Source organism: Leptonychotes weddellii, chromosome 7, assembly GCF_054177405.1.
Source record: "Leptonychotes weddellii isolate Sample4059 chromosome 7, ASM5417740v2, whole genome shotgun sequence".
NCBI classification, from domain to species: Eukaryota; Metazoa; Chordata; class Mammalia; order Carnivora; family Phocidae; genus Leptonychotes; species Leptonychotes weddellii.
Genome location: NC_138375.1, coordinates 52658835 through 52672306, shown reverse-complemented (window position 1 = coordinate 52672306; position 13472 = coordinate 52658835). Strand labels below are relative to the sequence as shown.

At 41.1% G+C, this 13472-nt stretch overlaps 1 protein-coding gene across 1 annotated transcript in view; it reads right to left on the bottom strand.

Annotated features, from left to right (window-relative positions):
- The window catches only part of TENM2 (teneurin transmembrane protein 2), a 1103161-nt gene that overhangs the window by 143472 nt on the left and 946217 nt on the right, over positions 1 to 13472 (bottom strand). The window contains exon 11 of the mRNA XM_081826284.1: positions 3763 to 3957. Coding sequence (XP_081682410.1) covers positions 3763 to 3957 — 195 coding nt within the window. The remainder of the gene's footprint in view (positions 1 to 3762; positions 3958 to 13472) is intronic.

Below are 13472 nucleotides of genomic sequence, written 5' to 3'. Positions count from 1 at the left end.
TACCTTCAGATTTGCTCAGGATGGCGGAGTGCATCTGGAGGTAAATGAATCGAAAGTTTCAAACACATAGAAGACATTTACAAAGGGGCCGTCCAATGCTTTTGGTGTCTGTCTCATGCTTAGCCTGGCTAACAAAATATAGTAAGTGTTCAATACACAGTTGATACAGAAATGAATGGCGGACTTTGCTATAAGCATTTGTCGTTAGTGAGACAAACGTCCATGAAGAACTGACAAGAAAGAAATGGTGCTAACAACTTCTTGCTTTTGGGAGGAATGCTATGTAATTTGGGATCTGCACAATATGAACTAATTCATTCAGAATCAATCTTGTCCATGTTCTTCTAACAGTAGAAAATCCCGAAGTTGTAGTTTTTTCTCTGTCCCCTTTTCTAATACAGCAAAATCAAAATAGACACAAAGATATCTCATGTGCTATGTGTCCTCAAAATTACCCTCCATCTATAATTAGCTATTTAAAATGTTTGGTGAGGTGCCAACAGCTAGGAGCTTTCAAAAAATTCAAAAAAATATATCATAATCTTTTTCTTAATAGGATGAAATAAAAAGTAATATACCCCCCCCCAAAGAAAGCAAAAAGAAAATGTCATTTTTCTTCCAGATAAATTAGTTTTCTCTTCTCTATCTTAAATTATAATATGAAGAAAGGAGGAAAATCCACTGGGATTTATTAGCCCAGGAGTGGAATGTCATCCAAAGAATCATTTATTGTGTCTAGAAATATGAGCTCACTCTTTCAGTTATACCAGTAAATATGCCCTTTGTGCTACAGAATTACAGCAGCTGATGGAATAACTAAATTCAGACTTCAAGAAGAGCAGTTTCACTATGAATTTTAAATTTGGTTCCAATTTCATAAGATGGTCTTGTGGCTACATCCTTAGAGTCTTCAGCAGGCAGGAGGGACTACGGCATTTTACGAAGCTTTATAAATAGAAACAGTGTTATACTTAAAAGGGGGACAGTGGCCTTTACCAGCTAAGCACCATGTGCCTTACAAAACCAGCCCCCCGGCAGCTGAAATCATTAGAACTCATTTAGTCTTGGGCCCTCTGTAGGTTTGACAAAAAAGGGTTGTGAATGCAATTTCTATCCCTAAGGATAAAAAAAGAGGTCAAGGAGTTTTACAAACAATATGTCCTATAAACCCCTGAAGAACCATGAATTACATTTATGAAGTTAAATGTCATTGAAAAATGACTCAACCATGAAACTGACATGAAAACATGGCTGACTTAAACTAATATGTCAATTCCTCGCTCATCACCTTCCCACTCCCCCAGACATCATTGAATGAAACCTCGGGAATCCGTCCTTTCATTTTCTTGTGCAAATTTGTTAATAGTACAACAATGTTTATGCAGCAAAAATGGAGGATGGCAACTATTGATTTCGTTGCCATGGTCATTTCAGGTCAATTGTTTGAACATTATGACTATGATGAATATCAGAAATAAAAAAGCTAAATGGAAGAAAAAGTGCTGATCCAGACTTTCTGATTCCATTTCCTATTTTGAAAACAGCATATGAATCACCTCGGTTCATTCTTTTTGGGTAGCAGAAATCAATAGAGGAGATTTCATCCTTTCATAATGATCCACGTGGCTTCCTTGTTTTGTTGGATGGTTAATTCATTTGGAACATTTAAATAGGACGGGTTCGGAGAGTAAGAAAGTTGAGAAATCACTTGAAATTCTACTCATATAGATATGCGCAATCTTTACTGGAGGGAAAAAATTCTAAGACGGGCAATGTCATTGCTCTATCATTTCGTTCTCGCCAAATGATGTATGTAAAAGGTCATTTTAACCTTTCTTGTCATATTATTGGCCTCTCCCATGTTTTCGGCAAATGCGGCTTTGCCTTCTGCAATCCATTTATCTTTAAGAACTTTAACCTTTCAAGCAGGGTTATTAAATCAGTCCTTCTTCCATCCAAACTCCCAATTTGGTTTTATGATGCAGATGGAGGGAGGCTACCTTTTATAATAGAGGAAAAAATATATAGAGTGTTGAGCAAATGAAAATCTGGGGGTCAGACTTCTGGGTCCCATTAAGGGCATTACCACTGATGTATTGGAAAATCTTAGAAGAATAATGTCATGGAAGCGGCCTCTTTGTAGCCAGAGTTCTAAAAACTATGAAATGGGAGATTTCAGAAGGGGAACTTTTGTATGTTACTAAGGATAAGTTACTGTCATTACTTCGTGGTAAAGGCTCTAATGATTGGTTACGTTTTACAGGACACTGGAGATCCATAACTTAATGGGATGTGAGGTCAGATCCACTCACACCTGAGAACCTCATAGCACCTGAGGTCCCTTCTTACAGCTTGGCAGTGAGCAGCTGAGAGAGAACACAGGATATGGCGCCTAACAGAGTCTTTTCTCAGGGCGCATCCTGAGTGGTACCCTCAAGCTGTTTCACATGGGGTAGGCTGTGGGGTTCACCGTTTCCCTTAGTTTGTTGGGAGAGTTGACACTTCTTTTTTCATTGGGAACATGAGAGGGAAAAGGGCTGTTTGAGTTGTATGGGGATGTTTGCCCAGGGGACCTGAAGTAGAGGAAAGCTGCTCAGCTGGTAAAGAACAACTGAGCCAATTCAAAGGCTGGGGAGTGGGCCGGGGATAGACAGCACCTAGGCTCCTGCCTTCCTACCAACTCTGCTTGATACTTTATATAAAGAGAAACAATAGATGGACAACCGGAGACCATACTATGGAAGTGCAAATATAGAAGGGGACGACTGATAGGCAGTTTGGCGGGGTTCCCTTGCCTTATATGTCCCAGCACTTTGGTACCAAATAACTCTTCTGAAAGCACTAACCAGAGTGACTAGGACTAGTTGAAGCTGGCTTCTGATCACATCCGGAGAGGAGCTCTCTTTATCCCTGCACTCTCCGCTCCATGCCCCCTTCTTGATCACCAAGTCTCATCTCTGATAATGTTTTTTCAGACTGGATTCAGCTGATTACATCCCTAACTTTTCCCCATGGGTGCCAGAGGCCACCTCAATGCATGCTATACTGAGTTCTTCAGAATTCACCAAATTCCAGTCCTGTGTTACACCTCCACCCTCCTCTAATTCTGTGTGATTTAGGTAGTCAGGATAATGTGACCTACAACGTGCCTAAATGACATGGGTGCCTATCATCTTTCAAGTCTGACTGCTTTCTATTGACATTAATTTTTGCTAAAATGTACACAGACATATGTGGGCACTAGATTCCTGGGGACAGTTAAAAAAAAAGTCTATAGGGAAGACAGGGAGATTAAGGATTCTTGTGGTTTTTTTGTTTGTTTGTTTTGTTTTGTTTTGTTTTCTGGATAGCTTTAGTAATTCCCAAATCAGAGGATTTTAAATAAAGCAAAGAAAAGAGGAAGGAAGATAGGAGAAGGGGAAGAAAGAAAAAAAGGGAAAAGAAGGAGCAGGAAGGGGAGGAGGAGGAGTTCCAGGCAAAGCGCAGAAAGACAAAGGCAGAGAAAGCAATTTAAAGAGGAAAAGTAGCTAATTAACATAAAGAAGGGTAAAACAAAGCATTCCTTCCAGAACCACTCCACAGGCCTGTGTTTTCTACAGCCTTAGAAGTCTACAAAAGCCAAGGTGTTTGAAGTTCTTTGTGCAAAACACTGAAGTTTCCTTTGCAAAATGCGGAGCCTTGGATTGGGCTCATTAGCGAAAGTCTGGGCCTGCAGACGCCTCCCACCTCAGCTGCTGCCCAGGCTGGCCCTGCGGCGCTTACCTTCCTCACAGTGCTCGCCTTTGTAGCCAGCTGAGCACACACAGTTCCCATCAATGCAGGAGCCGTGGCCCCCGCAGGAAGGATCGATGCACTGATTCATGGGCACATCACACTTGGCTCCTTTCCAGCCGCTGTAGCACTGGCATGTCCCTTTAGAATACTGTCCGTTCCCACTGCACAGGACAGGGCAGGCAGCTGCAAAAACCAGAGACAGAGCACCAGGTCACAGGGGGGAGTGCCTGAAGGGCTGCGTCCATCTAAGAAGGTAGAGCCCAGCTGGCATTTCAGCTTTCCTTGCAATGTTCTAGGCTGGGGACTCTGGTCGTGGAGGTGCACAGCCGACTTCAAATAAACGGTAACCATCACAATGACAACCACAAAAATGCTACTAATAACAGCAGCGACCACCAAGTCTATGCTTGTTATGTGCCAGGCACAGCATCGAATGCTCTATGTGCAATTTATTACTTAACCATCGTAATTATTTGATGAGGTGGAGGCTAGAATCCTGATGCCCATTTTATGCATGAGGTACAGACTGGTCAGGGTAGGTGGCCAAAGTCACAAAGCTCAAAAGAGGGGGAGCTCCCTTGGAAAGCAGGTTGGCCCAACTTTCAGCTGCACCCTTGACAAAGCTACAGGGACACACACGTAATAATCGTAATAATCAGTGGCACGGGGAATCAGATCCCATTTTGCTGAGTATTTTACCCTCTGGTTAGACGGCTCCTATTCCTCACAAGCTGATGTCCATTAAGAAAGGAAAGGGATGGGCCACGGTTGACACACTTAATCTCTTTATGCCTTAGTTTCCTTATCTAGACCACAAAGGGATACCTTTGCCTTCCTCAAAGCATGACATGTGTAATAAAGTATAGACTAAATATGCCTAGACTATTAAAAAAAAAGAGCAAGAAGGGGAGGGCAGGCGGAAGACAGGAAACCTCTAGTAGTTCCTGTCTCGGCTGGGACTCTCTGGCATCCCTCGATAGGAAGAAGGCTGAAAATCAGCGAGGACCGTCTGGTATGAGATTACCAATGGTATTCAACAGTTTCGCCTTAATCATGCCAATTCACCCCTTTTAGAGAGTAAGAGTGGGATTATTAGTGGTCACCTTTAGGCTTTGGGCTTTACGTTTCAGAATCCGTTTGTAAAGAACCTAAATTTCCAACTGGGTCTCTCATTTGGGCCTAAAAGGAGGATACGACTCCCTGCTAGGGAACTGGCACTCAGAGACCTTCAGGAATGACCAACAGGGGTGTTTCAGTGACTCCTGGTTCTCGCATGATTTGGAATGCACATATACATGTGTGCATACAGCCCATGCTGTGTCCCTGTCCTATGAAGCAATGGCACATCTAATCAGATCACTCTGCGGTCAGTGGTGCCGCACTGGCTCATCAATCATCCCCTGTTGTCAGGTTTCTGTCTCGTTTTTATAATAATTAGCTTCCCTTCTGTGAGTGTCTAATTTCCCAGAGCTCTAGTAAACTCCTTGAGGACAGGACCATGTTCATCACTGTTGATTTCCTTTCAGCTCTGCATTCATCAATGCTGACCTAAGTAAATATTTCTCCTATGTTCCTGATATTTAGAGATCCTCAAATAGGGAGGTTATGGGCAAGCGCTAAAAGGACATTTATGAAAAATGTGGAAGCAAAACAGTTTCTGGAGTAGACCTCATGCTGCACACACAGTGCCTTTTTCTGGGGGAAGTGCATGTTTTAACTTAATTGTAAACTGACTTGAAACAAAAACATCTCAACAGTTGACATATGATTGAAGGATATCCTCCCTGAAAACATTTTATAATACAACAGTTGCGAAAATTATTTAGGGTATAATTCCCAGTAGAATTCTTATCCTTCTGAATCTACCACAGGACAATAAATAATGAGTTCAAAAGTGAGAACATCAAAGCCACCTATTGAATTTTGGATGGACTCTCCTTAAACGTAGGGAGCGTGATTTCTATCCCCAGGAGACATAAGCAGAGATCTGGACAGAGTTGCTACCCATACTGATGGTCTAAGAGAGGGCAGAAGAAAGCTTTGAACCCAGGGTGCCCAAAATTCAGGTTAGGGACTGTTCAAATATGAAAAGCATGAGAAAAAGTATGGGCTTTTGCCAAGTTTTGGGAGGGCTTTGAAGACAAAGTAAATTTGTTCCATGTCAGTGCCTCACAGAACATGCTAAGCTCTATGGCAGGAATGGCAAATGTGTGCACACGAGCTACTATTCTCCCTTCCTGCACCTCTGCAGACTTCATCAAGTGAGCATGATCATGGCATCTTGTCACCCAGAGCCTAGACAGGGCCTCAAAAACTTCAATGCAGTGCCCAGGATGAGACCTGCAAGAAGGCAAAGTTGGCATTCGAGAGAAAATCCACTTTCCATTTCTGATCTAGGTAACATTAAAGGTATCTCTTCTACTGGAAAGACTAGAATTGGCATCATTTCCTACCCCACTTCTCTCGCCCACTGATATAGGAAACTAGTGAGAAGGGCAGCCACACATGTAGTGAAATGAGCTTCTAAGGCCGTTTCTGACTTGAGGATTCTATATCGGACAAGCTGCCATGAACAGCAGAGAAAGTTACATCAAATCACCACCACTGGACTCCCACTGCACCTTCTTTCCTCTCAAAGAGTAGAAGAGGGTAGAAAGTAAGGAGCAAATAAGTAGTCTTTATTAATTGATAAAGTACAGTTATAATATTTATTCATATTGAAACTATTTTTCTTCTGCATAAACTCCATGTGGTGAAAAAAAAAAAAAGGATTGTCTAAAAGGTAAGAATGGATTTTATTTAAAACCAGGTGCCTGGGAAATCAAATTTAAAATGTGACCTACTTAAAATACTCAGGGGGGAAAAAATGGAGAATAGTGAGGTCAGAGAATTCTCCACATTCTAAATGCAGCCTTCTTTCAATATATTTGCTGTGTGCTCACCAGGAGTGTGGTAACAAATGCAAAACTCTGTGGTGTTCTCTGGAAAGCGGGGCACTGGATGGGCTTGGCTGATGCCACATAAAAAAAGTAGAAGCAGGGGCTCCTGGGTGGCTCAGTCATTAAGCATCTGCCTTCGGCTCAGGTCATGATCCCAGGGTCCTGGGATCGAGCCCCACATCGGGCTCCCTGCTCAGCGGGAAGCCTGCTTCTCCCTCTCCCACTCCCCCTGCTTGTGTTCCCTCTCTCGCTGTTGTCTCTCTCTGTCAAATAAATAAAATCTTTTTTTTATCCCACTCCCCCTGCTTGTGTTCTCTCTCTCGTTTGTGTCTCTTTCTCTGTCAAATAAATAAATAAAATCTTTAAAAAAAAAAAGTGGAAGCCGCTTAAAGAGGAATGAATTTCTCTAGTAATCCATTTGCCATTGGGGCAGAGTACAAAAGCCAGAAGCGAGCCTTCTAGTGGTCGCTGGGCTGACCTGCACGGAGAGCACCATCCTTCAGGAGTAACTGACTCATTCTCAGACATAACTCAACCCAGAGCCTCACAGTATGTAAGGCTCAGCCTGATCCTCATTTGAGAGGCTGAATGTGAAGTGGGGACCTCTTTTGTATTCATAACTCTTCTTGTATTTTTACTATCACTAAATCTACATGATTTTTTTTCTGACAGGTTATAGGACAAACAACTCCTGACTCCACACACCCTGCCCAGAGGTAACATAGAACAGAATTGGAAAGAGCAAGGATTTTGGTGTCATAAAGATCTGGCTTTAAAATCTGGCCTGTCATGGACCAGTTTCGGGATTTTGGTCAGATTACTGCATTTCTCTGAGACCCAAGTTTACCTTCAAAATATTGTCTTTGAGTTGAGGGAGCATTAAGTGTGATTACGTGTGCAAGGACTCAGTAGCTGACACACGGTTTACGATGAACAGATGTTCCCTCTGGAAATTCCAAACTGAGTCTCCAAATGGACGTAAGGGTTAATAACACTAAAAATGCAGTATGTCTCAGATGTACACATGCATGGGCACATGCACTCACACACACACACACACACACCACCACCACCTCCCCCATAAGATTTTCAAATAATACTAATGGAAAGAGCTCATCTTCTTCCCCTAATCTTCTCTGGTTGTGGGTGGGAGGTGGTTCTGGAATCACATGTGGCGTGTTTTATGTCCCTGCCTCTCTCCTCTTTCTAAGGCTTACAGGAGCAGCACACTGCATTCAAGCTACTATTTAAAATTAATTAAAATGTTTGTATAAAGTGACTATTCTTGTTTTACTAAATCTAGTAGGTGGAAGCTCTAAGACTCACGCAGAAGGAAAATAAATTACCATCGCCACTAATAACTGACAAGTTAACAGACTGATGACAAAAAAGAAAAAAAAAGAGAGACACAATTTAGATTCACCTAAATGGTGTAAAACTCATTTTAATGATTAACTGGAGCTTTTTTTTTTTTTCCCCTCTCCCAAAGTTCTCTGTGAGGGATGAAATGAATGATCAGTGTTATTTACTCAGTGGGAAGTAACAGGACAAGCCACCCGGGTCTGCTGTTTTAAGTAAAACAAGTCCCATCTACTTGAAGCTTGCAGTAGAGGAAATACCTGGAGAAAATGTAAAGATGTTGAAAAGGCTGAATCATAAGGCAGAGGGAAAATATCTGCATCTTGCCAAGTCATTTATAGGCAGGGCTAGATGTACAGAGGGAATTTCAGATATTGTGCCTTTTAAAAATTATTTGAAATATGATTGAAAGGCTCTGTGGAAAAGAGACTTGAGAATACTTGAACCTAGTAATCTGGGTAAATTGTCAAAATAGCACTAACAATTGGTGGCCTTATTTCCCAGTTATTCAATAAATATTTATGAATAACCTAATATGTGCTAGTAGCTGGGTTAGGTGGTAGGAAAAAAGTGTTGTAGAAATAAGGATGCCTTGATTCTCCTGAAGCAATTGAGGATGTAATATTTGGGTTACAAAAGCAAAGCAAGCAAAGTTCAGTGTCTTTAATATCAAAACTGGTGTACCATTGTCTTTCCTGATTGTAGAATTAGCTTGTTGCTGAGCATAATGTGTTAGGAAAGATAGGTTTCACTTCTTGCTAGGTCCCTGCAAATGGCAATATATTTGGTGGACAATAAAGCTTAACATCTACTGAACATGTATTCAAAAATAAATTCCAGAGTGACGTCACCAAGATGGTGACACTTCCTTGACTTTGTTCTCTTTCACAGGAAGAACAACTAACAACTATTCATGAACAAGATACCACTGAGAAAATCCTAGAACATGGGGGTGAGGCTGAAGACCCTCCTGCAGCTCAAAGACAGATTGCAGTAAGAGGTAAAATAAATGGCTACATTTGACTGCATTGTCTCTCCCCCATGCCAGGGCAGCACTACGTGGAGACATTTCCCTGAGCCTTCAGCTCCTCCAATGGGAAAAAAGAACCCTGGGGGAACAACCAGCCCCATACCCCACCATTGTGGGTTGCTATGTGGGAGTCCTGACTCTGATCTCAGGGGAACTGCAGGGGGTTGCAGGGGAATCCCAACCACTCGGGATTGCAGGGGAATCTCAACTACTGGGAGTCTGACTGCGAGGGAGCATGGGGATGGATCCTGGCAGACCAAGTTCATACCTGCAGCACCCAAAGGGTATCCCAACCAGCAGTTTTGTTCATCTACAGAACAAAGGTGGGGGTGTACTCTGATCAGGGGACTTGGTGGGATGCAGACCTGCCTGATTTGGATCTTTATTTATTTATTTATTTTTAAAGATTTTATTTGACAGAAACACAGCGAGAGAAGGAACACAAGCAGAGGCAGAAGGAGAGGGAGAAGCCGGCTTCCCGCTGAGCAGGGAGCCCAATGCGGGGCTCAATCCCAGGGCCCTGGGATCATGACCTGAGCTGAAGGCAGACGCTTAACGACTGAGCCACCCAGGTGTCCCTGATTTGGATCTTTAAAAGAGGAGTTTTGTGGGCTCTAGAACCTAGTGTGCCCATACTCAAGCAAGGAGCTGAATCATAGCCCTACCCACTGTAGGGAGAGAGTCTTCCAGCCCCATCTGACCAGAAGGGCTGCTGACAACTCCTGGAAGCAGTGTAGCCCAATGGTGCTTGAGTTAAGAGGCAGACAGGAAGAGCTGACTGCCCCCAAAGCAAAGCTAGTACAAGGCATAGAGGGTTTCTGTGCTATGCATAGGTAGAGGGATTAATTCATAGCCAAGGCTGAAGGTAGCTCTCAGGCCCTCCCACCCGGAGAGTCTGTTTGGATATCAAGAGTAGCCTGGAGTAGTCCTTCCCCCTCCCACCCAGGCAAGGGGGCCAAGACATAGCGCCACACACTGTGGAGTGTGACTTTTGGCCCTATATGCCAGGGCTGGCAAAAAAACTGTGAAAGCTGCACGGCCCAATGGTGCTAGAGCTGAGAGTAGGGCAGGCAGAGCCAGCAGTTTGCAGAGCAAAGCCAGTAGACCTGTTTGGCCCTGGAACTTGGAGTACAAGTCAGCATGCGTTAAGACAACAAAGAGTTTTACTGGTTTTAGAGCATCTTCCCTCACAGTGCCCTGGCAGGGAATCTAATTTGTAGCCCTGCTCATTGCTGAGTACAACCTTCAGCCTGTCTGACCAAGGAACCTGACCAGAGCACATAGGAAGCTACATAGCCCATTCAACAACCCTACATACAGTGGCATTTAAACAAAGAGCATAGCCTGTGGTTTCCTTTGTTTGTAGAGCAAAATGAGTGGCCTCATATGACTAGAGAATTCAGTGAATACCCTGGCCTGATTTGAACTCCCAAACAAGGAACTGTACAAACCTTGGGTCTTGGTCTGCTGCCCTGACTAATTCATAGTCCGTCCATTACTGACTATAATACCTGGTCCTGACTATTTATTAAGCCTGACCAGAGAATCCAGGAAACCATGGAGCCTATCCTATAGCTTCACTTGGGTAGAGAACCAAGCCAGCAGTCATATTCAACTGTTCTCAGCCTTGTCCTTAGGGCTCAAATAGTTGCCTTGCTCCCAAACAGACCATAATAGCAGGCCCCACCTGCCCAAGAACATTACCACTAGACACACCCAGAAAGCCAAAATGAGCTGTTGAGGAGCTGTATTTTCCAAAGCAAACCTGTAAAATCTGGAAGAAGAGTCCCATTATTCAAATGGGCAGATATTAACATAAAGAATCAAGGACCACAAAAGAATCAGGTAAATATGACACTACTGAAGGAAACTATAAAATTCCAGTAACTGACCCTAAGAAATGGAGATGTATGAACTGTCAGACAAAGAATTCAAAATAATCCTCTTAAGGAAGTTCAGTGAACTATAAGAAAACACAACTAAGTGAAAGTAGGAAAATGATGTATAAGCAAAATGAGAAGTTTGGCAAGGAAATAAAAACCATCAAAAAAATTCCTCGAGTTGAAAAATACAATAACTGAACTGAGAATTCAATAGAGAGTTTCAAAAGTAGAGACTTGACCATGCAGAAGAAAGAATGTATGAGCTGGAGGATAGAACATTGGAAATCATCCAGTCAATGGAGCAAAAAGAAAAGAATGAAAGAGTGAAGAAAGCCTATAGGAATTATAGGACACAATGAAAAGAAACAATATTCACATTATGGGAATTCCAGAAGGTGAGAAACAGAGAACAGAAACTATACTTAAAGCAATAATGGCTGAAAACTTCCCAAACCTAGGGAGAGAAATGGACATCCAGATCCATGGGACTGAAAGAACCAAAAATAGGCTGAACTCAAATAGGGCTACACTGTGACACATTAATTAAATTGTCAAAAGTCAAAGACAAAGAAAGAATTTTAAGAGCAGCAAGAGAAAAATCGAAGTTATATACAAGGGAATACCCATAGGACAATCAACTAATGTTTCCATAGAAACTTTTCAGGCCAGGAGAAAATGGGATGCCATATTCCGAGCATCGAATAAAACTGTCAACCAAGATTTCTATACCTGGTGAAGCTGTTCTTCAGAAACAATGGAGGAATAAAGACCTACCCAAATAAACAAAAGCTGAGGGAGTTCATGACCACCAGACCTGCATTACAAGAAATGCTAAAGGAGTTTTGTGAGTGGAAGTGAAAGAATGCTAATTAACATCATAAAAACATAAAAAGGTAGTGTAAATCTCACTGGTAATGGTAAATATATAGTTAGATTCTGCAATATGGTAATAGTGGTGCACAACTAACTTATAACTCTAGCTCTAGTTCTAAGTTATGCAATATAAAAAACATGTAAGCTGTAATAGCAATAATCTAAAATGTGAGTGGGAAAGGTGTAAAATAATGAACTTATTAAAATTAAGTTGTTAATAGTTTAAAAGATGGTGTCATAAGTTTAAAATATTTTATGTAAATTCCACGGTAACCACAAGAGAAAATCTTCTAGTAATTACACAAAAGAATACAAGAAATAAATCTAAATATACTGATGTCAAAAGACAACAAAACACACAAAAAAGATAGCAGGATAAGAAATAAGGAACAATGGATCTACAGAACAACCAGAAAACAATTAACAAAATGGCAATAGTAAGTGTTTACTTGTCAATAATGATTTTAAATGTAAATGATTAAAATCTCCAGTCAAAACACGAAGAGTGGCTGAATGGATAAAAAGATAAGATCCAACAACATGCTACCTAAGAGACTTGTGTTAGCCTCAAAGATACAGAGAGTGAAGGGATGGAAAAAAAGACATTTCAAGTAAAAGGTTACAACAACAACAAAAGGCAGAGTAGCTACACTTATATCAGACAAAAGAGACTTTAAAAATGATAAAAAGAAACAAGGGAAGTCATTATATAAAGGGGTCAATACATCAATAAGAGAAAAACAATTGTAAATATTTATGTGCCCGACATTGGAGCACCTAAATATATAAAGCAAAAACTAACAGAGCTAAAAGGAGAAATAAACAGTAATACAATAATAGTTGGGGACTTTAATACCCCATTCTCAACAATGGATAGATCATCCAGACAGAGAATCGATAAGGAAATAGCTGATTTGAGCAACACTATGATCAAATAGACCTAATAGACATATACAGAAGCTTCTGTTCAACAACAGCAGCATATATGTTCTTCTGAAGAACACATAAAACATTTTCTAGGATAGACCATATGTGAGGCCACAAAACAAGTCTTAGAAAAAATCAAGAAGATTAAAATTATACCAAGAACCTCCCAAACCACAGTGGCATGAAACTAGAAATCAAGAGCAAGGGGAAAACTGGAAAATTCACAAACACATGGAAATTAAACAACATCTTCCTGAACAAACAATTGATCAAAGAAGAAATTAAAGGGGAAAAAGATTTCTTGAGACAAATGAATATAGAAATAAAACATACTGGAACTTATGGGATGCAGCAAAAGCAGTTCTAAGTGGGAAATTTACAGCAATAAATGCCTACATTAAGAAGCAAAAAGAGCCCCAATAATCAACATAACTCTATGCCTTAAGGAACTAGAAAACAAAAAAACTAAGCCCAAAGTTAACTTTGCCCAAAGAAACTAAGCCCAAAGAAAAGAAATTGTAAGGATTAGAGCAGAAATAAATGAAATAAGAGAACAGAAAAACAATAGGAAAGATTAACAAAATTAAGAGTTGGTTCTTTGATAAGATAAACAAAATTGACAAACCCTTAGCTAGACTAACCAAGGGAAAAAAAAAAGGATCCAAATCAACAAATTGAAAAATCAAA